The 21003-nt window shown below is 44.8% G+C and overlaps 1 protein-coding gene and 1 long non-coding RNA gene across 3 annotated transcripts; one reads left to right on the top strand and one right to left on the bottom strand.

Annotated features, from left to right (window-relative positions):
- Positions 1–60: 60 nt before the first annotated feature.
- On the top strand, positions 61–19786 carry LOC310672690. 2 transcript variants are annotated; one of them, XR_014508722.1, is made up of 3 exons: positions 116–661; positions 3175–8234; positions 19696–19786. It is a non-coding gene; the product is annotated as an uncharacterized lncRNA (long non-coding RNA). The 2 variants fall into 2 exon arrangements; XR_014508723.1 differs by lacking the exon at positions 19696–19786 and having other exon boundaries at positions 61–661; positions 3175–10024.
- On the bottom strand, positions 11546–20207 carry PYCR1 (pyrroline-5-carboxylate reductase 1). The gene is made up of 9 exons (XM_083430214.1): positions 20175–20207; positions 19717–19816; positions 18170–18240; positions 17298–17477; positions 15873–16094; positions 14584–14676; positions 13966–14129; positions 12294–13875; positions 11546–12070 (listed from the first exon to the last, which is right to left on the bottom strand). The coding sequence occupies exons 2-8, from the start codon at positions 19781–19783 to the stop codon at positions 13731–13733; spliced, it is 942 nt and encodes a 313-aa protein (XP_083286340.1). The 5' UTR covers positions 19784–19816; positions 20175–20207; the 3' UTR covers positions 11546–12070; positions 12294–13730.
- Positions 20208–21003: the final 796 nt, after the last annotated feature.

Below are 21003 nucleotides of genomic sequence, written 5' to 3'. Positions count from 1 at the left end.
GCGCCCGGAGGTTTCCCCCTCCGACGGTTCGAGATAGACGTTCTGAATATCGGCTATATTGAAGGGGGGGGGGGGGGAAATAGGTGGACGGCGGAAATAAAGAGGAGCCGCGAAAGCGTGGAAGGCAGGAGTGGGGCTACGGAGCCGGTGGAGAAACAAGTGGCTCGCCTGGCGGGCGAGGACAGAGCCAAGGCTGGGCACCTAAGCGCGGATCGCGCCTGGAGCTCCTACAGGGAGTGGGTTGGGAGGGGGGCACCGTCTCGTGGGTAGGCCCCCACTGCTTGAGCCATTTGGGGACAAATCCGAGGGAGCCCCGTTGGGCTTCTGGGATTTGAACAAAAGGAATGAAATCAAGGCCGAGGCTTGGAGTCTAATATAAACAGTCCGCTAGACGAGATCCAGCTTCAGGAACAGCTTTCACAGACGAGCGATTTCCGCGGGGTGGGTGAAGGACCGGGAACTCGGGGAGCCCCCCGTTTATGGCTTCCTTCTTCTGTTGCCTCCTTGGAGAAGAAACTTTTGAGAGGGGGCAGCAGAAGAGCTGTGTGGGAAACCCAGGGCAACATATGCATGTCGTGTAGGCACCCATGCCTTTGTGTGGCAGAGAGCATACCCTAGCCCCGGTTCACAGATTAAAAGTTTGCTAACCACGGATCCTAAGGTAAGAGGAGCTCTGATGGAGCAGACAAATGACCCATCCAGTCTAGCATCCTGTCCTCATATAGTGGTCAACTGGATGCCTCTAGAGGGCCCAGGAGCAAGACCCTAGTGCAATAGCAGTCTCCCCATTTCTGATTCGCAGCAACTGGTATTCAGAGGTATTCTGCCTCCAACCGTAGAGCTAGAATGTGGCCACCATGGTTAGTGGCCATTGGCAGCCCTATTCTCAATGAATTTGCCTAAACCTTTTTTAAAGTCATCCACTGCTGGTGGCCATCACTAGAATCTTGTGGAAGCAACTTAAATGCACTTTGTGAAGTACTTTTTTCAATCCTGCATCTTCCAACATTCAGTTTCAATGGATGGCCCCAAGTTATAGTTGAATGTGGGAGACAAACTTCTCACTGTCCATTTTCTCCACTGCAGACATGGGTTTGCACATATCATGTCATGTTTTCTCAACCATAAAGCTCCATTTGTGGTAGCCTTTCCCTTAAAGGAGGGTTGCTCAAGACTGTTGATCATTTTGGTTGCCCTTTCCTGAACCATTCCAGTTCTACAATATCCCTTGAGGTGAGGCAACCAGAACTGTACACAACATTTCAAATTTGGCCACATGAAAGATTAGTATAATATAATAATAATTATTATGTTGTTGGATTTCAACCTCTTTCCTTATTATCGTCAACATGGAACTTGCCTTTTTCACAGCTACTACACACTGGGTTATTGGAATGTGGGTGGCGCTGTGGGTTAAACCACAGAGCCTAGGGCTTGCCGATCAGAAGGTCGGCGGTTTGAATCCCCGTGACAGGGTGAGCTCCCGTTGCTCGGTCCCTGCTCCTGCCAACCTAGCAGTTCGAAAGCACGTCAAAGTGAAAGTAGATAAATAGGTACCGCTGTGGCAGGAAGGTAAACAGCGTTTCCGTGCGCTGCTCTGGTTCGCCAGAAGCGGCTTAGTCATGCTGGCCACATAACCCGGAAGCTGTACGCCGGCTCCCTTGGCCAATAAAGCGAGATGAGCGCCGCAATCCCAGAGTCGGTCATGACTGGACCTAATGATCAGGGGGCCCTTTACCTTTACACACTGGGTTAACATTTTGAGCTATTTACCACAACCCCAAGGTCTTATTCTTTTGTCAGTCACATCAGTTTAGACCCCAGTAGCATTTCCATGAAGTCAATGTGCATCATTTATACTTGCTTACATTGAACTGCATTTGGCATTTTAATGCCCAACCTTCTCTATTTGGAACGATCCCTTTTTAACTCATTGCAAATCCTTTTATTTTAACCACCCAGAACAGTTTGCTATCATCAGCAAACCTGGCAACCTCATTGCTCTCACCCTTAACTCCTGGTTGTTTATGAACAAGCTATAAAGCAAGGGTCCCATACCACTTCCTGGGAGACTCATTTCCCATATTCCTCCACTGGGATAACTACTCTTTTATTCTACTCTCAGCTTCCTGTTCCTTAAGCACTAACTGATCCATAAAATGACCCGTCCTCTTATTCCATGACTGCCAAGCTTACTCAGGAGTCTTTGCTCTGGGACTTTCCACATGTCAACTGAATTACCCCTATTTTATGGTTGCTGACTCTCAAAAAAAGAAAAACCTCTAAAGGTTTAGTGAAAGGGCTTACCTTTACAGAAGCCATACTGTTTCCATTTCATTGAGGCTTGGTCTTCATCCTTGGACATTCTTTAATAATGCTTTCCACTAGTTTTCCAAGAACAGATGTTATGTTAACCAAACTGTACTTTCTCAGCTCCTCTCTGGATCCCTTTTATAAATGGTGTTGCGTTGACCACTGTCAAGTCCTCCGGCTGATATTAGCAACAAGTTAGATATTCTTGTTCAATCAGCAATATTTACATTTTTGCCTTCCATTTCCCTTACTGGCATGGAAATGGTCAGATTCTGAGGGAAGGCTGCATCAGGCAGGCACATTGAATTGATGTTTTTTAAAATGCATCTTCAGCACACAAATATATTTTTAACTGAAGTAAACACTGACATCCCCCTTGCCTAGATAGATTTGGTATAACCAGTCTATGAACTTTTGTTAATTTATTCAGAGAGATACATGAAAGTATTACTCCCTGCCCTTAAGATGCTGTGATTATTCAGCAGTAAGCGGGAGCAATTTGGCATATTTTTAGAGGCACTGCTCTCCAATATTCTGCATGTTCCAGGATAGAGCCAGGTAGACTGTGGGTCTCAGCCTTGGCTCTCATTAAGCCTTGCTTCTAAAAAAAGTATACTGGTCACTGCTCCATATATAAATTGGTGATGTGCAGACTGGCTGGCATAGGGATAAAAAAGTGAGGAGACAGAGTTGCTGTTTGAAAAGCTGTCCAGTGGGGGATTCTTTTTGCCAAAGGGTTCTTTAGTATTTAAGTTTCCAAAACAGCTATTCTGTGGTTGACCCATCCAGATCTGTAAGGCTTAGAATGCCCTTCTAGACACCTTGTAGGATGACTGGCATTTCTTACTCTCTTGCTCGTAGTTGGTACTGTACCTGTTCCGCAACTTTACCACAAGGAGTGTGCCTGAGCCAGCACTTTTGCAATTGATTTTCTCAAGCCAGGGAGACTTGCTTACTGGAAAGTTTTCCAAACCAATTCTGCCCATCATTGTATTTTGCCCAGCAGTGCTTGCCTCATGAGTGAAGAGATCATCCACCCAGCTGCTCTGCAACTAACCCCTGTTAAAAAAGACCCCTCTGGCTCCAGATTTACTGCTGATATATAAAGTTTGCTGAGAGCCAGAAGATGATTGTGCAGCAGGGGCCTTTCAGCCTGCAGGTGCTTGCCTGAACTGTCATAAGGCATTTTGGTTCACTTGCCCAGAAGCTAGCTGATTGAAGACAAGCCCTCATATCCCAAAATACACAGAGACCCAGTGATACATGCTCAGCCATGGGCAGGACTCCTGGCAAGCACACCATTTCTCCAGAATTGCCTGAGCTGGATTAGGTCTTCTCATCGAGCAGCATGCGCCGTTTATCTACATGCGGAAAAAGCAGCAGGGCAAGTGTGCTCCAGGAATAAAAGCTCCGCTGGCTTTTGGCTTCTGTTTGGAAATACTAGAAACCCACTGTCTGATGCAGGTGTCAATTGGCACCTGCTCTAGGAATTGAATTGGTAATTGTTATCTAATTGCACTGTTTTACATACTGCATGAAAGAGAAAGATGGAGCTGGGAAGGATGAACACTGAGCACATTTCTTCCTTTCCTCTCTTCACCTTCCTGCGCAGCCAGCCCCAAATCTCGGCCCATGTTTCTAATGCCCACTCTGCAATGCTGTCCCCCCCTCCCTTAGGAATGCTCCCCCTCCCCACGCTTCTGTTCAGTCTTTGCTGTGTCTACACTTTCTCAAAACTGCGGAAATTGCAGGGAGCAGCGAGGTCTGGACTGAAAGTGCTGATGTAGGGAAGCAGCGCTCACAGCTGTTTCTTGCTTAGGTGCCTGGGACAGGAATGCTGCGGCATGCTCCAAGCCCAGAGATGAGGCACTGCATAAACTACTGTAGCAATGGAGAAAAGCCTGAGCCAGATACATTTTCCCCTCCAGAGCTCCAACAGGAGACAAGGCACCCCCCTTTTTCTTTCACACGCACACTCTATTGATACAAGACGTCATGCAAAAGTGAGAGGAAGCTGAACCTGATTCTTGAAGAAAAGACCACCTTACACAATGCTTGACACAATGCAGCAGTTTGCTGACACTTCCCTTTTCCCACCCACAGAGTTTTAGCAATAAAGTTGTCTGCCTAAATGTGCTGAGTCTGTCATCCTGTGAGGAGCAGGAGATGTGTTAAATGATGGTGGTACTGAAAAGCCTGATGAGATCCGATGGCCAGATTAGAGGAGGAGCAGGAAGAGGAGGACTGAAGGGTAGATGGTACAAAAGAAGCTCTGACCCACATCAGACATTACTCTTAACAGCTAGCGCCAAAAAGAAAAGCCATTTGTGTGCAGGGTCTCCCCATTCTGGATGCTGAATTGTTGCCCCAGACACTTGGGTTTGAAGATATTATTACAAATAAAGAGTGGAAATGGAGTGCCTTTAAGTGAAATTAAGCACTCAGGAAATTCCAGTCTAGGTTGTCGGTTGCTCTGTAACTCTTTGAAATGTAATTTGGTACTGGCAATTCAATCTTTGAAATTATGAATCAGCCTTGCTGCTGCTGCAGGTTCTATCTAGTGATAGTTCTGGGTATATAATCCATTATGTTAGCAAGTCTTTCTCTTCTGCCTTTTATTTCTCTTTCCTTTTACTTTTCACACTTTCCTTCCTTCCTTCTTTCTTTCTTTCAAGGGTGTAGGGCCTAGGAAGAACAGGATTGTTGGGTGGAGGTTTACATAGATTATTTGCTTTAATGCCCTTTTGAAAACTCCTCCCATAATGTAGATAAGGGGGTGCAGAGTTTACAACCACCAAAGTAACAAACATCTTTTGGGGGGAGAAACACTTATACCTGAGTAAAACTGGTAATCGTGCTTGTTAAACATACAGAATCCATAGATGTAATAGTAAACAACAAACTGCATTCTGACATGTCACACTTCTAACGTACACTGAATAGAAATTGTTCTGGTTATATTTATTCATGAAAATAATAAAAACAAATTATTTAAAGCTTTTAAAATGTCATTTAAATCTAATGATATATTTTTTTTAAATCAACAAAATGTGCACAGCCTGAGCCTATGCTTTGGCAAATTAAGCTTATGGCTAAAGGCTACATCACACATGTGGCTGTGTTTCTTTTTCCTTTGACTGTTTTTTTTGTGACGTAACCAAACACCCTTCAGGCACTGAGAGTTAAGCAGGAAGGGGAAAGGATAAGAGCCCCCTTTACTCTTTCTTTACCTGTCAGGAAAGTCCCAGTATCTTTCCCTCAGAAGGTGGGGCAACATATTGCCTTCTCAAAATCATTCCCCTTATTGCATGCTCATATTTCTTGGATTGTGATAAGACACCCAAGGACACAATATTCTTTCCTACACACTTGCTGTGTTTCCTAGTTCCTACTTGTTCAGATGCGTGGAGATGGGAAGCATATGCTCAGTCTCTCTAGACAGATTTTCTTCCTGTCCTCTGGAAAATAAATCCTGTGATTCTCAACCTGAGATTTGGTGTGTGGATTATGTGTTTATTACATGCATTCCCTGTTCAGAGAGGCTAGTGCATGGGAACTTCTTTCCATTCACAATGTTATCGTATCAGAAGGGCAGGAAGAGCCACAACATTTCTTATCCAATTTAGTTTGGCCCTGAAAGTGTGCTGAGGATTGCAGCCATTGCTGCTTAATCCATGGGGCAAATGGTAAAGGGCACACAGTACTCACAAATTATTATTATTTTATTCGTTGCTGGTTCTGGTGTACAGTGGTACCTCAGGTTACAGACGCTTCAGGTTACAGACTTCGCTAACCCAGAAATAGTACCTCAGGTTAAGAACTTTGCTTCAGGATGAGAACAGAAATCGTGCAGCGGTGGCGCAGCAGCAGCAGGAGGCCCCATTAGCTAAAGTGGTGCTTCAGGTTGAGAACAGTTTCAGGTTAAGAATGGACCTCCGGAACGAATTAAATTCTTAACCCGAGGTACCACTGTACTTTACAATAGGGAATGAGAAAGGAAAAGATGGTCGTCGTCGTCCCCCCCTTTTTAAACCACATTATAAGTTGTGTTATGCTTCCTCCAGTATCTCAAAACACACCTATACTGTACAATCATTTGTTGTATTACATACATGTATTGAATTGAATTGTTATAATATAGACACCTGTACAGTTAGGTTTATAAGCAAATTATTTAAAAATGTAATAAATTGATTTTAAAAACCACAGATGCTTAAGCCATTAAACATTCCTAGGACAACCATAGTGTGCTCATGCTGTCAGGTATTCATTAGTTGTTTCTGCAATGGACCATTATAATCACTCACCAGCAACAATGTATATCAATAGTCCAAAATCAGCAGCCCCCATTCAGACATAAGAAAGTATGTGACAGTTCTCTCCCCACCTCCCATGACTATTCCACTTGTGCTCATTCAGAAGTAAATATGGAATAGGGTGTCATGCCATGTCACCTTGACCTAAGTTCCAGAAAGCGTATGGAGTGTTTGTGGAAGTAACTGAGAAGCCATACATAAATGGTTTAATAGCTGCAAGCAGACATGAAAGCTAATGCCGCAGGCAGGCATGAGAGCTAATGCCAAAGTGGAAAAGTACCCACAGAATTCTAGATTGATCCATCATCATTCTAGCGATCTTTCTATTCCAGATGAACAAAGTTTCTACCCCTACAAAGCTTATTATGACATATACAAACGAGTCAGGGAACCTTTTTCAGCCTGAGAGCCACATTATCTTCTAAATCTTCTGAGGACCACATGCCAGTGCTGGGCGTATCCAGAGGCAAATATGGTTGGAAGGACGTATGCACATTTCAACTTTGTATAGTGGGCTACTTTCTCCAGCTGTCAACTTTTCCCTTTTCTTGTGAGGAATCCTATTCAGAATAAGGGAATTTCCCTTAAAAAGGGGGAAAAGTGGACAGCTATGCCACCTATCCTTCATCCAGACAAGAGGATACAATCCAGCCTGGCAAAAACTCAGGGTGTGAAGCAAGAGTCAGGCATCTGAAGGCTAGATAGGCCCGACTGAGTGCATTGGGTCCCTGGGCCTGAGGTTCCCCACACCATTTACAAGGACTATACAGTGGTACCTCGGGTTACATACGCTTCAGGTTACATATGCTTCAGGTTACAGACTCCACTAACCCAGAAATATTACCTCGGGTTAAGAACTTTGCTTCAGGATGAGAACAGAAATTGTGCTCCGGTGGTGCGGCAGCAGCAGGAGGCCCCATTAGCTAAAGTGGTGCTTCAGGTTAAGAACAGTTTCAGTTTAAGAACAGACCTCCAGAACAAATTAAGTTATTAACCCGAGGTACCACTGTAAAAGGACCATATAGGTTGGGGAAACAGCTCCATGTGTGCAGGTGGAGAAAGAACAGGGTTTTTTTTTCAACCGCAACTTTCTGGAACTCAGTTCCGGCACCTCTCAGGTGGGTGCCATTGCCATTGTAAGAGAACAAGGGAGGTGATCATGGTGAAACCTTTTTTTATAGAAAAATAGCACAGAAAGAACCTTGGAGAACCATGTCTTGCCTCAAAGTACTCTTCTTTGGGAGCAAGCCCCTCGCAACAGCAATGTCCTGTGAAATGGAGAGACCAACTATATTCAGCCCTTGCAATTACTGAGGATGCAACCAGTAGCCTTCAGAGAAAAGAGCCGCTCAGCAAATCTGCAGCTTCAGGGCACAAACTGCTCCTCAAGGCGATGTGTACGGATCAGCGTTCCTTGTGGGGTAGCTCCTCCTCCAGCCATACCCACAGTTGGGTGGAAAAGAGGACTTTGCCCTTGAACGGGAAGAACTACTGCCCTTTGCTCAGCAGCTGCTAGGCATGATGGAGAAGGGACAAGGTGGCCCAATGTACATGACGAATATGGTATTTGTCCCGGAGCAAACAGAGGCTTTCCTCATCACAAAGGTAGGTGCTTGGGATATTCTTCATGCTTGGGTGGATGGGTCATTCACTTTCAAGGCTGGATTCAGACTGCGATTGCACAGTGTGGGCCTAGTGCAAATACTACCCACTCCAGGCCTCGTACCACAGAAATAGAGGCCATAACCACGACAGAAGCTTCAGTGCAGTGAGCAAAATCTACAAGGCCATTTCTCTCCCCTTTGTGGCAGCTGGATATCGTTTTGGGTATACAAACTTCAGCAACACACCATATTATAAGGAGGTTAAGAAGCATGGCTCTCTTAAGAGATTTGCCTTCCAGGGCCAGGCACTCACAAGTTGGGGTATCACTCTATTATACACATTCATCACACCCCTTTACAGATGTGGTGTCAGGGTACCTAACTACCACTGACCATTCTTCCCCTGCAGATCAGGCAAAAATTATTATCAATGAGAAACTTTGAACAAGCTCAAATAAAACCATCTTCCCCCTTTCCCTTATTGGGGTATAGCACAGAAAAACCTGGGTCTCAAATATGATCCTCTCTTCTTATTCTGTTGTAACTTTTACCTCATGTTTCACCTGATTGTACAACTGTTTGGTGATCTGTTTGTTGAACTGCTAATGAGCAGCCATTTCCCACAGACGAGCAATCCAAGGACCATCCATAAAATGTATCGCACACCAAGACTGAGGAGATAGCAAAGTTGCAGCAGAAAAAGTTGAACATCAGTTAAAGTTGGGTTGGGCAGATGCGACAGGCATGGGGAAGGTGCTTAGAAGGCCTTTAAAAATGTGGCTTCCTTTATGTACAGAACAGACCTTGCCAAGTGCTTTCACTGAACTGTGTGGCATTTTAAAAAACGAAACAGCAATCCAGAACGTTGGGAGTTCTGACAGGACACACTTCAGTAACACTGACAACTGAGGAAAGCAAGCTGCTTCTCTTTGCCTCTTTAAAGACTCCATCACAGAAAATGGTTACCTACCCAGATATAGAAGTGTTAGCTTATACATGAGCAAAATGAGAGGGAAAATGGATAACTCTACAGAACAGGCCCCCAAAAGGACAAAGATGTCAGATATAGCATCTCCTCTTGTACACTGACCCACCCCATAGGCAGGTATAGGAAATGCTCAATATATAAATGCTGAGATTCCTGCATTGCCATGGGTTGCACTAGATGACACTTGGGGACTCTTCCAGCTCTACAATTTTATTCTATGGCCGTCTAGATGTTGTTGGACTCCAACTCACCCAACCTGCACAGTGAGAAGGGATGATGGGAAGGTGTAGCCCAACACCAGACAGTCCACAGGTTCTCTATCCCTGCCATTTTGCATATATACCTCTCCACCAAAACTCGCTCCTCTTCTTACATAAATTAGATATACAATACACTCCACTCTGTCTACACACATGCGCACCATAAATTCTTTTGTACATCAGGTATACAAACCTGCTCTAAAGCATACCTTGATTTTCATCCTCTCTCCATCATTCACTCACTCACTCTCACATGCATTATACATTATTCCAACTGCAAGGCTGAAGAGAACTCATTCTGTGCTATTTTTTCCAAACTTTTATGCAAGAAGCTTCTTTGTAAGCTTCTGGGTCTGCTGTGCTTGTTGACATCATCAAATCATGTTTGAATTCCGGTCATGTTGCACAGTAATCTGACACTTGTGGTGCAAGGATGGTGCAAGCCCCACAAGTTTCAAAATGAAAACCATAAAAGTAAAGCAAGATGCAAATACAAACATTATAGGTCTGGTGAAAATTATATTAGCTATGGCTTCAGGCAGGGGGGAAAAACACAAATCAGATGCATGGTATGTTCAAACCTAAGCAACCATATTCTTCTATTTGTATTACCAGTACTGATTATTCAAAGAAAAAAACAAAATGTCATTTATGCATAATGACTCCCAATGCTTTTTTCGGGGGGGGGGAATGCAGGGGTACACATACCCCTAAACATTTTGTGAATCTAGATTTGGCCTCACTGAGGGGCAGTATTTCAATATGAGTAGGAAAGTAAGAGAACGGCAAAACATTTTTTTAAGAAAAACAAGCACTGATGACTCCAAATAAGAATAAGAAAAATAAGCGACTGCAGGAGCAGAGGTTCCATCCATGGCAGAAGGAATGTAAAAAAAGGTTACTTTCAATTATTTAGGAAAATGACAGATTTAGGAGCACACAACTCTTCCCAAACCATACCCTGGCAAGAAAACAAACAAACCCACAAACCCTGCAATATCTTCAGGGACTGGACTGAGGCTTATGTAGCACAATCTTTAGCATGCTCACTCAGAAGTGAGCGATAGTTAAGTGTGTTTTGAATCGCAGCACTACAGCAATTTATCAATAAGGTACTGGACCTTCAAAATTATGTAAGCCCTCCCTCTGGTGGAACATCTTGTATAGCATGTTTAAACCCAGACAGGGAAAAGTTCAGCATTTCCTGCTTAAGATCAGCAGTTTTGGGGATTCTGGCACCAATAACTGTGTGTACAAACAGTAATTATGCACACAGAAATGTATCTCTTATGTTTTTTCTGTGTATGGTTGCAACAGTTCTGCAGAATCACAGTTGTCCTGGTGAAGTTATGGAACCCTGGGCCAGATGTACACAGGAGCAGCAATAGCAGCAGCAGGCAGAGAGAGTTGGTTAAGAATAAATGTTTTTTCAAGCAGTTCCACCGAAAAGCAATACTGATGATAATTCCTCCACTTTTAAGAAAACAACTTCCACCAACAGAAAGCAGTTGCAGGCTAATCAACGGACTGAAGTAACTGCAGTTCATTATTTGAATGGATCTACTCAGAAGTTTTATTCAGGATCCTGTCCCTTGTTAGGCCTTCAGACTTCCCCAAAGACTTGTATCTTTAAAAAAGATACAGTAAGTGAAGAGGCAGTCTCTATTGGGAGTATTTTTAAAAGTTACCAATTGCACAGAGATCTTCATCAGGTGAAATGAAAAAGTATGTATACAGCATATCTATATCTACACACATTAAAAGAGATAATTAAGTGTACTAATCTTGATGCATCTATTGCCCATTCAAATTATCAGAAGTTGACAGAAGTATTGCTCTGCATTATGTGTGGTCTTGGCAGGCTGACCATTTTTTCATTTTAAGTGGAACATCCATATCTCCCCACTTTCACAAATAAATCATTTTCTCTCTCTCTCTCTCTCTCTCTCTCTCTCTCTCTCACACACACACACACACACACACACCGTCCTTGAGAGAAGTTATCATGTTCTGGCCTCTCTGAGCAAGGAGCACAGGTAATAAACACACAGTCCACACACCAAGTCTCAGGCTGAGAAGCACAGAGTTTATTCTCCAGAGGAAAATGGGGGTGGGGAGTGGAATACGCCCCTAGAGAGACTGAACATAATGCTCTCCATCTCCACACCTTCCAATAAGCAAGAACCAGGAAACCCAGCAAGTATCTAGGAAATAATACTGTATCCTCAGGTGTCTGTCTTATCTATCCAAGCGTGACCCTGGTCCACTGTATTTCTTTCACCCACCCGCCAGGTTCGTTATTCCAATCATTACCATATGAAGGGGCTAGAGGGGCAGAGCCTTGAAGGACAAAGGCTTTTTGTTGGAGCTGGGGAGGAGGAATAGAGAATGTCTGAGGAGTTAGCTCTTGAGCACCTTGAAGTAAACAAGTTACAAATAACAACCAGCATATTTTGAAAGGATCATGAGGTATTTTACACAAAGCTTCCCAGAGGTTAAGTGTTTGTTACTAGAGCAAGTGTCGTTAGCAAAAAACAAAACAAAACAGAAACCAACAACCCAAAACACATTTTTAATTCTAATTCTTCTCTATACAGTGGTACCTCAGGTTAAGACTTAATTAGTTCCGGAGGTCCATTCTTAACCTGAAACTCTTCTTAACCTGAAGCACCACTTTAGCTAATGGGGCTTCCTGCTGCTGCCGCCGCTGCACGATTTCTGTTCTCATCCTGAAGCAAAGTTCTTAAACCAAGGTACTATATCTGGGTTAGCGGCGTCTGTAACCTGAAGCGTATGTAACCTGAGGTACCACTGTATATAAAGACAGCACCTCTGAAGGAATGGGCGGTGATAAAAAGCAAGCAAATGTAGTTGAAACAGCAGGCCAGTTCTGACGTATCTGGAAACCACAGTTTGATTCTAGCTTGTCATTACTAAACCATACTGATAGAGCTAGAGCAGGGATGGAGAACCTGTGGACCTCTAGATGTTGCAGGATTACAACTCCCAACAGCCAGGGGGGAGCATGGTGAACTCCCTGGCATGTCCATTTAAAAAGGGCTGGGTAGTGGACAATGTAAAAGCCCTTCCTCTGCCCTGGAGAGTTGCTTGTCAGTCAATGTTGGAAATAATACAGAGGTAGATGGGCAAGGAGTCTGGCCTGGCATAAGGCAGTTTCCTAGGTTTCTCTAGTAGCTGAGCTACACCAGACTTTTAATCTATATGGACATCTACTTCTGCTGGTAACAGGAGAACGGCATATATGTAGCCAATGCAAAAGTCCTAGCAAGAATAGGAGAAGTTGGAAGGAGGCAGAAACAGAAAAATTGTGAGAGATTTTATTTTACTACTATTGTGGGCAGCATGGTAGGGGCTGTCCAGGTGGAGCTGCCAAGGAAATTTGGGGTCCTCTATACAAAGTGAGACAAACAGTGTGTGGGGAACAGTGGCAATCCAGTTTGCAGTGAGGAGTAAAAAAAACACAAGGCCGCTATAGCCCGAAGCCCAGAGTGCCTTGCAGACTGTACAGCAGCCACTATTTCATGAAAATGGGATATACAACAACTGCCAGGACTTGAAGGGCCTGCCTGGGGTCAAGTCCCTGGCCTATTAAATAAGAAGTGTGCCCATACCAGTGAATGTCTACCAGCCTGATACAGCCACAGAAGAAAGACAGACTGGGAGAGACCAGGTTAAAATCTCTGCTTAGACATGGTGCTCCCCAGGTTACCTTGGGCCAGCCATTGTCTCTGAGGGCAATGTACCTCACAAGCAGGGCTTTTTTTCAGCCAAAACTCTCTGGAACTCAGTTCCAGCACTTCTCAGGTAGGCATCATTGCCATTTTAAAAGAATGAGGGAGGTGTTCATGGTGAACCTCTTTTTCTAGAAAAATAGCACTGTTCATGAAGTTGATGAAAAGATTAACAAAAAGGGTGTGCCCCGGAGGAAGGGAGGAGGATGTAAATAACAAAACACCGTAATCACAACTACAGGAGCAAAATCCCTCAAGGTCAGAAGCACACACAGTCACCCACCCAATGGAAAGTGGGGCTGGTGACAGTCTGCCTCCTGCTCAGCCCCCAGAAATGCTGGTCCCTGCTACCCTTTAATTAATCACATCTGGATGCTAAAACCCCGTTCTCCTGCAGCCGCGAAACCAGGCTAGGCCCCACCACAAAAAAATGGCTTAAGCTACTGATTTCCCTGAAAGGGAAAGGAAAGTGTTGGCTAGGCAAGGCCCAGGCCTCCTCATTGCTTCTTGCTGCCAGGATTCTTTTTGCTGAATAAGCTGACCTTGTTGGCAGAGGAAGACTCTAGTTTCACTTTATCCATCAAGGTCTTCTTAACAGCGGCCGGGGAGACCGTCTCCTGGTCAGCCAAGCATTGTAGTTCCCTGTTGGGGCAAGAGAGGGAAAAGCTTGTGAGCTGCTCAGGAGGCTCAGCTAAGGCAGGGCAGCTCTTAAGACTCCATGCCGGCATGTACCTTGTCCTGATGCAGGATGCCTCCACAGCATTGATGAGGAGCGAACGGAAGCCACCACTCTCCAAGAAGTGCAGGGCGTAGATGGTAGCACCCCCAGGTGAGCAAACATTGTCCTTCAGCTGTCCGGGGTGCTGCTCTGAATCCAACAGCATCTTGGCAGCTCCCTGCAGCATTGAGAGGATGAGTCGAAAAGCTCATCAGAAGTGGCAGCTACACACACACACACACACACACACACACACACACACACAAGAGCCTCTCTATGGAAATACTCAAGGCGATTTCAAAAACTATTCACAAGTATACAAACCAGAAGAATTGCAACACCTGCCTCAAAACTGGAAAATTCTGAAAAGATTGCAAAGAAGCCTGACCTGCATTGCGCAGGACTGAAGCCAACACCATCACAGACATCTGCTGGGCCTTTCCCAGAGTGCCTTTGTTTCCTTCTTGCAATTGCAACAAGAAGAGAAGAAAGCAACATGGTGCAGGCTGCTTTCATAAATACTGCTTTTTGAGGTAAATGGAATAGAAGCGCTGGGAGATGTTTCTGACCAAATATTGAAAAGGCAGAGTGGACATAGCTTGAAGAAGCAGCAAACAAGGTGAAATACTGACCAGCAAAGCTTGAGCTCCCAGCCGGACGGCTAGCCTGCGAGGAAGGCCCATCTTCACACCTCCATCTGCCAGGGCATCCAGGGCTGTGAATGCCTAGGAGGACAGAAGTTATCACAAGAAAATAAAGACATGAAATGCAACCAAGGGGGACAGGGCGAAGAGACAGACTTTACCATCTAGCTTACAGGTAGACAATCCACAGGCAACCCTCAGAGGCCTGGAGTGCTGCCTTGGGTGCCCAAGCTGCCCCTCCACTGCCAAATTCCCCACTGCCTGACTGGCTGTGGAATGTAATTTGCTTGGGAAGAAAGGTGTGCAGGGATATCCTACCCTATGCTGCCCTAATACAACAACTGTGCTCCCCCAGCAGCTGATAGGAAGATTGGCAGACGGAGTACAAATTCTATGAGGAGGAAGCCACAGGGAGGGACATCCTCCTCATATAAACTGAGCATGTGTGTGAGAATGAGTGTGTGGGAGCATCTGATCTGGTCACCCACCTACCATCATAGTGTGGCCCCCAAAGTGGCCAAAAGTTTGTCCACCCACAAACACAGATTGTTTCTTAAGTGCTATCTTTCCTCTGCCAGAAAAAAGGAAGAAGCCAGAATAGACACTCTAAGGAAAGCAAACCTCATATTCCTGAATAAACAAGTTTATTTTGGAGACAGCTCTCATCCAAACTGTGCCTATGACTATTGAGACTATTTATCCAGCAGGCACTCCCAAATGTTAACTGATTCTTGGTCTTGGTTTATCTTCAAATCCATTAAGCAACTGAAAAGCCCATGGCTCAGATGATGTTCTAGAGATTCAACATGCTGCTATAAATGCCTAATCAAAAAAAGGTAAAGGTAAAGAACCCCTGGACAGTTAAGTCCAGTCAAAATCGACTATGGGGTGTGGCACTCATCTCCGCTTTCAGGCCAAGGAAGCCGGCATTCATCTGCAGACAGTTTTTCCGGTTCATGTGGCTGCTTCTGGCACAACGGGACATAATGATGGAAGCCTGAGCACATGGAAACTGCTACCTTGGCAGGAGCTGGGACAGAGCAATGGGAGCTCACCCCGTCATGCAGATTCGAACTGCCGACCTTATGACTGGCAAGCCCAAGAGGCTCCATGGTGTAAACCACAGTGCCACCCGCGTACCTAATCAAAAAAAGTACTGCAGGCTGATCTGCCTTCTGTGAAAATGTAAGTATACCACAAGCATCGTTTCTGCACTTAAAATTCCCCCTTGACTACTAAGTTCTTTTTGCTTCATACAGGGAAGAGATGGTGCTTACATAAGCAGGTCCACTGCCACTGAGTCCAGTGACAGCATCTATCAAGTCTTCTTCCACTTCAGTGCAGAAGCCCACACTAGCCATCAGTTGTTCCAAGAGCTTTCCATCCTCTACGTCAGCATGGGTCCCCGTAGCATAGACAGTAGCTCCTTCTCTTACAATCACAGGTGTGTTGGTCATGCACCTGATCACTTTTGGGGTGGGGCAGAAGGCAGAAAGTTTCTTAGAGGAAAAGAGAAATAGGAGAGACAAGTGAGCATATTTAACATACAGCTTGCATTCAAAATGAGCTCTTCTAGCAAAGGGCAGAGATAACCATTTTCAGGGTTCTAGATCACATCGAGAGGCTATACATCACTGACACCATCCTGTGAAAAATGAAGAATGTGTCTGTGATGTGGCAACAAAGTGCTCTGCAACTGAGTTTGTCCGGGAAAGAAACCTTTGCAGCCAATAGTACAATGGAGGTGTTTTAGTCTGCTTTTTTTATTCTGTGATTTGCTTTATATTCACTGGTGGTTTTTATTATTGTATTCATATGGGGATACAAGCAATGATACACAGAGTCAGGCTCTCTAAGAAGCCTGGGGAGGCCTGGAATACTTCCAGCTTTTGAAGCCCCTCAGCCATAATAAATAATGATGACACGTGATAACAAAATAAGGCAGCAAAAGAAAAAAAGAAGAGTGAAAGATTTTAAAAAATCTCACTTTCATGCAATCTCAATGCTGATGCTAAGCATATGACAAAATCTGTATCAGTTAACAAAAAAGTTGCATGTCTTTTACCAAATCACATCTCCCATTTGCTTAAATTTGTCATTCTAAACTGAGAAATTGTGTCATAATTTGATCCAATGAACATAAAAACAAGTTGCAAAACTTAACGGATGCCCAAAAAATTAGCAGGTGTCTAAATTTGAAGCCCCCTTTCAGCCTGAGGTCCCAGACCAAATGGTCCCCTTCCCCTACCCCCTCCCACTGGCACTGCTCAGAGTAGATCCACTGATATGGACTTTTAAACTTACGTTGATTAATTTCAGTGGGTCTACTCTGAGCACAACTTAGTTTGGGAACACCTATGACGTATGGAATAGGTTTATTCACATTTCTATACACCACCCCAGAATTCTTCAATAAAGGGCAGCTAAACTTTGCTTTTTAAATGACTAAATAATAATTCAGCTAAGTTCCCTACTAAGGAGTGACTCTGGCTAGCAGGAAAGTACTCTGGCAGAGGGGCTGTAAGAAAGTAAAACACAGGCTGATCCTTACCCCTGCCTTCTAGTTGACTGGAGCAAGTCACAGGATTGTCACCATCAGTTTCTAGTCTGGTCTTCAGAAAAGAGCACAGAGGCTACCCTGTTCCTACACTCAGCCTCACCTGAAAAGACTTGCCAGAAAGGAAGGGCTGTGAGTCTCTTACCTTTTCAATAGAGCTGATCGTGACCCCAGCAGCGCATGAGACCACAATGTGCCGATCCTCTATATCTGAGCCAATCTCATCCAGGATGAATGGAATTATGGGAGGTTTCACTGCCAGAAACAGGACGTCACTGTTTTTAACCGTCTCTTTGTTGCTTAGAGTGAAATTCACACCCATTTTCTGGAATACAGGAGTTGGAACAGGTGAAGTGTAACAAGAATAACAGGATTTAGACATGCAGGGTCAGCCTAGAATTAGGCAGGATCTAGTTTACTGAAAATTTCAGAAACTGGATGAACTAAACACACACTCTGTCAGTCACCATCAAGGTCACAGGACTTTGTCCTTTACATATCAGACTGTGAATGTGGGAGGCAGAGACTAAACTGCACTACTGCTTGGGTTTTTCTGCCAATATGGATGAAGTGTCCTAAATAGACTCTCCTTGATGGGTTGCATTCCCCATAGAAGATCAGGTACACAATTAGGAGATGCTCCTGGACTTCGCTTTATTCTTAAATACTCAGGCAACATTAGTGTCCAGTACATTTTATCAGCTTCATCTGGTTCACCTACTGCAGCCATGCCTGGATAAACAGACATGGCCTCAGTTACTTATGCCTAATTACATCAAGACCAAGAGCTGCAATGTTCTCTATGTGAAGAGTTCAGAATCTGCAGTCAGCAAAAAATGTATCCGGCAGAATTTTGGTTGCTGTGTGACAATCAGAACAAATCACACCAATGCTATTAAATGCATGGGCATAGCAGCTTAAAGTGCTGGTATTGATTTTAAAGCTAGGGTGGCCACATGCACGGAGGACAGGGTGTGGGGTTAAGAAATATTAGATTTTTTAGTTCCTAACACTTACCCTCAATCCTGATACAGTAGGGAGATCAGTGTCTGGTGAACTTGCTGTTATCTTGTGAGCAGCCAAAACTCCTAGAAAGAAAGAAAAATGGTCAATTTTAGCTTTAACACAGCCTTCTGCCAACAGCTATTGAGCATTTTCTCCCTCTTCAGCATATCCCTTCCATTAAGACTGTTAGCATGAACAGCATTACCCTTCACATTATGCAACCGTTAGTTGTGGGGTCTTATATCCTCCCCCCACCTAAAGAATGGATACATATATTTCTAGAAGGTGGCATACCAATAGGCAAATGCCTAGATAATTTGCACATAGAATCACCACCCTTAAGACCTTTATGCTTCCCAGATCTGTGATATGAACCAAGCCTACTTTTGCATAGTTGGCCTTTTTTTTTTTTGTAACCAGTCTTATTACTTCATTCCTAATGACACTTGGCAAAAGGAGACAGAATTTTTCTTCTCCATGTTAATCCTTTGGAGGCCTTTGAGAATCCCCATTGTAGGTTTTGATTGCAGGCAATGGTTGCTGCAACCTGGACATTTAAAATGAAAGGAATAAATGCAAGGAAAACTGACAGTACACACCACCTACTCTTGTTTCTAAGCAGCTAGCATTTTTTAAACTATGCACATCCTTTAGTGCAGAACAGGTTATTCCAGAGAGGCTGATATTTATCAGGAACACCATTATGGGCAGAATTTCATTAATTAGCTTACCATTCCAAAAATGAAGCACAAGATTAAAGTTGGGTGTGTACCCGACTTTTGCAATATACTAACAAAAACAAGAAAGTCTGAGCACATAATGCCAACGCTGGCCCGACTGCACTGGCTGCCAATTAGTTTTCAGGCCCAAAACAATGTGCTTGTTTTGGCCTATAAAGCCTTAAACAGCTCAGGACTGCAATACCTCAAGGACCACCTCTCCCTATATTAACTGACCCAGAACCCTGCAATCATCATCTGAGGCCCTCCTTTGGGTGCCTTCTTCATGAGAGATCCAGCAACACGAAAGTGGGTCTTTTCTGTGGTGGCTCCCTGCTTGTTGACTGCTCTCCCCAGGGAGACTCACCTGCTACCTTCATTACATACATTTAGGGGTGAAGCAAAATATTCCTCTTCTCCCAGGACTTTGTTTAATTAAAAAACCCATGGCCCTTTAAACTGTGGAAGGGGGATTGTTATTGTTGTTAGTTACTATACTATTATTTTGTGTTTTTACATTGTAAACCACCTTGTGATCACTGGATGACGGGTGTTATAGAGAGTTAATAAACAAAGCAAATAATAAATAAAAGCACACCCCCCACACCCAGGCCAGACACTTCTCTTGAACGCAACACCTCACTCCAGATAAGGGTTGTGCCATCTGACAGGAGGATAAATATGCATATTGGGGATTTAACATCATTTCCATTTTTTTTAATCAGAACTATAAAGTTATATAAATAAGGAACTTTGATACCAAGAATCCCATGCAGACAGCAGTTTTGACTGTTTATTTCATGTTACATCTTGTTTCAGGAAGCACTGGGGCCTGCCTACCTGCTGCGGTGAAACCCCTAGCCAGGGAGAAGGCAAGCTGCCCCGCGCCGATGAATCCCACACTCATGGTGTCAGTTGCCTGGAGGTGACCTAATGGATTCTTGGGAGTGAATAAGAACGCGACAAATTAGAAGTTTCCCTGCCAGCGACCCGACTGTCTTCAGATCCTGCGCTGATTTAGGGAACTGGCCAGACCAGGTGGGGCTCACGTATATCAGATATACAAAAATGCCAGGCGATTTCTCTTCTATATCACTCGCCGCCACAACTCAGTTCACCCAATTCGTTCCTTCCTTCGGCTCCACTTCGCTTCCCACTTTCCCCCCTTTGTCTCGCCAAGCCCCTTTCCCCTCCTTCCGCCCGCTCCAAGTCTCGGTTCGATCCGTTCCGCGTTACTCGCAGCCCTCGCCCCATCCCCTGCCTCTGCTTGGGCTCAACCTGCTCCCCAGAGCACAAACCTGATAGCGCCCACGTGGCCCCTCGGGTGGGAGGAAAAAAAGAGCGGACGCGGCGTCGCGTGGCAAAGGGAACAGAGCGATAACACCTCGTCCAATCCGAGGGAAGGGGGTGCGGCGTCGCTGGCATCCCGTTCAATCAAATGCTGAGGAGGCGGGTCACCAGCTGCCTATTGGAGCAACCTTTGTTTGCGGTTGCATCAGTCGATGCTTTAACGGAAGCCGTGAGGGACCTATACCACGGCTTGCTTTTCGGCGTAATTTCTCAGCAGGTAATGGCTGCTGCGGGCCATCTGGACGTTTCCGATGGCAAGCTATACGTACAACTTGAGGCCGCGCTGACCCCTGGGAATTGTAGTCTTGGGGGAGCAGATTAATCCACGAGGTGTGATAATATAGTTGCATCTTTCAAGTGCAGTATTCGCAGACCCTCCAAGTGTCCCTATTTTCCAGGGGTGCCCCTGATTTAGAGAAGCCGTCCCGGTTTCTGATTTGATCCCGGAAAGTCCTACTTTCCCTTAAAGGTAAAAGTAAAGGGACCCCTGATCCTTAGGTCCAGTCGTGGCCGACTCTGGGGTTGCAGCGCTCATCTCGCTTTACTGGCCGAGGGAGCCGGCGTACAGCTTCCGGGTCATGTGGCCAGCATGACTAAGCCGCTTCTGGCAAACCAGAGCAGCACACAGAAACGCCGTTTTCCTTCCTGCCGGAGCGGTACCTATTTATCTACTTGCACTTTGATGTGCTTTTGAACTTTTAGGTTGGCGGGAGCAGGGACCAAGCAACGGGAGCTCACCCTGTTACTTTTCCTTAAAGGTAAAGGTACCCCTGCCCG

Source organism: Podarcis tiliguerta (assembly GCF_965153285.1).
Source record: "Podarcis tiliguerta genome assembly, chromosome: 2".
Classification (NCBI taxonomy): Eukaryota; Metazoa; Chordata; class Lepidosauria; order Squamata; family Lacertidae; genus Podarcis; species Podarcis tiliguerta.
Note: the sequence above shows the minus strand (reverse complement) of the source record. Positions and strands in the feature narration are given on the sequence as shown.

What these genes read in the sequence shown, in the direction of transcription:
- PYCR1 (XM_083430214.1), bottom strand. Translation starts at nt 19,783, where the DNA reads ATGAGTGTGGGATTCATCGGCGCGGGGCAGCTTGCCTTCTCCCTGGCT. An exon ending in CTACTGTATCAGGATTGAGG is followed by an intron (nt 17,478 to 18,169) that starts GTAAGTGTTAGG and finishes CCTGTATTCCAG; the next exon opens with AAAATGGGTGTGAATTTCAC. An exon ending in GCATCCTGCATCAGGACAAG is followed by an intron (nt 13,876 to 13,965) that starts GTACATGCCGGC and finishes TTGCCCCAACAG; the next exon opens with GGAACTACAATGCTTGGCTG.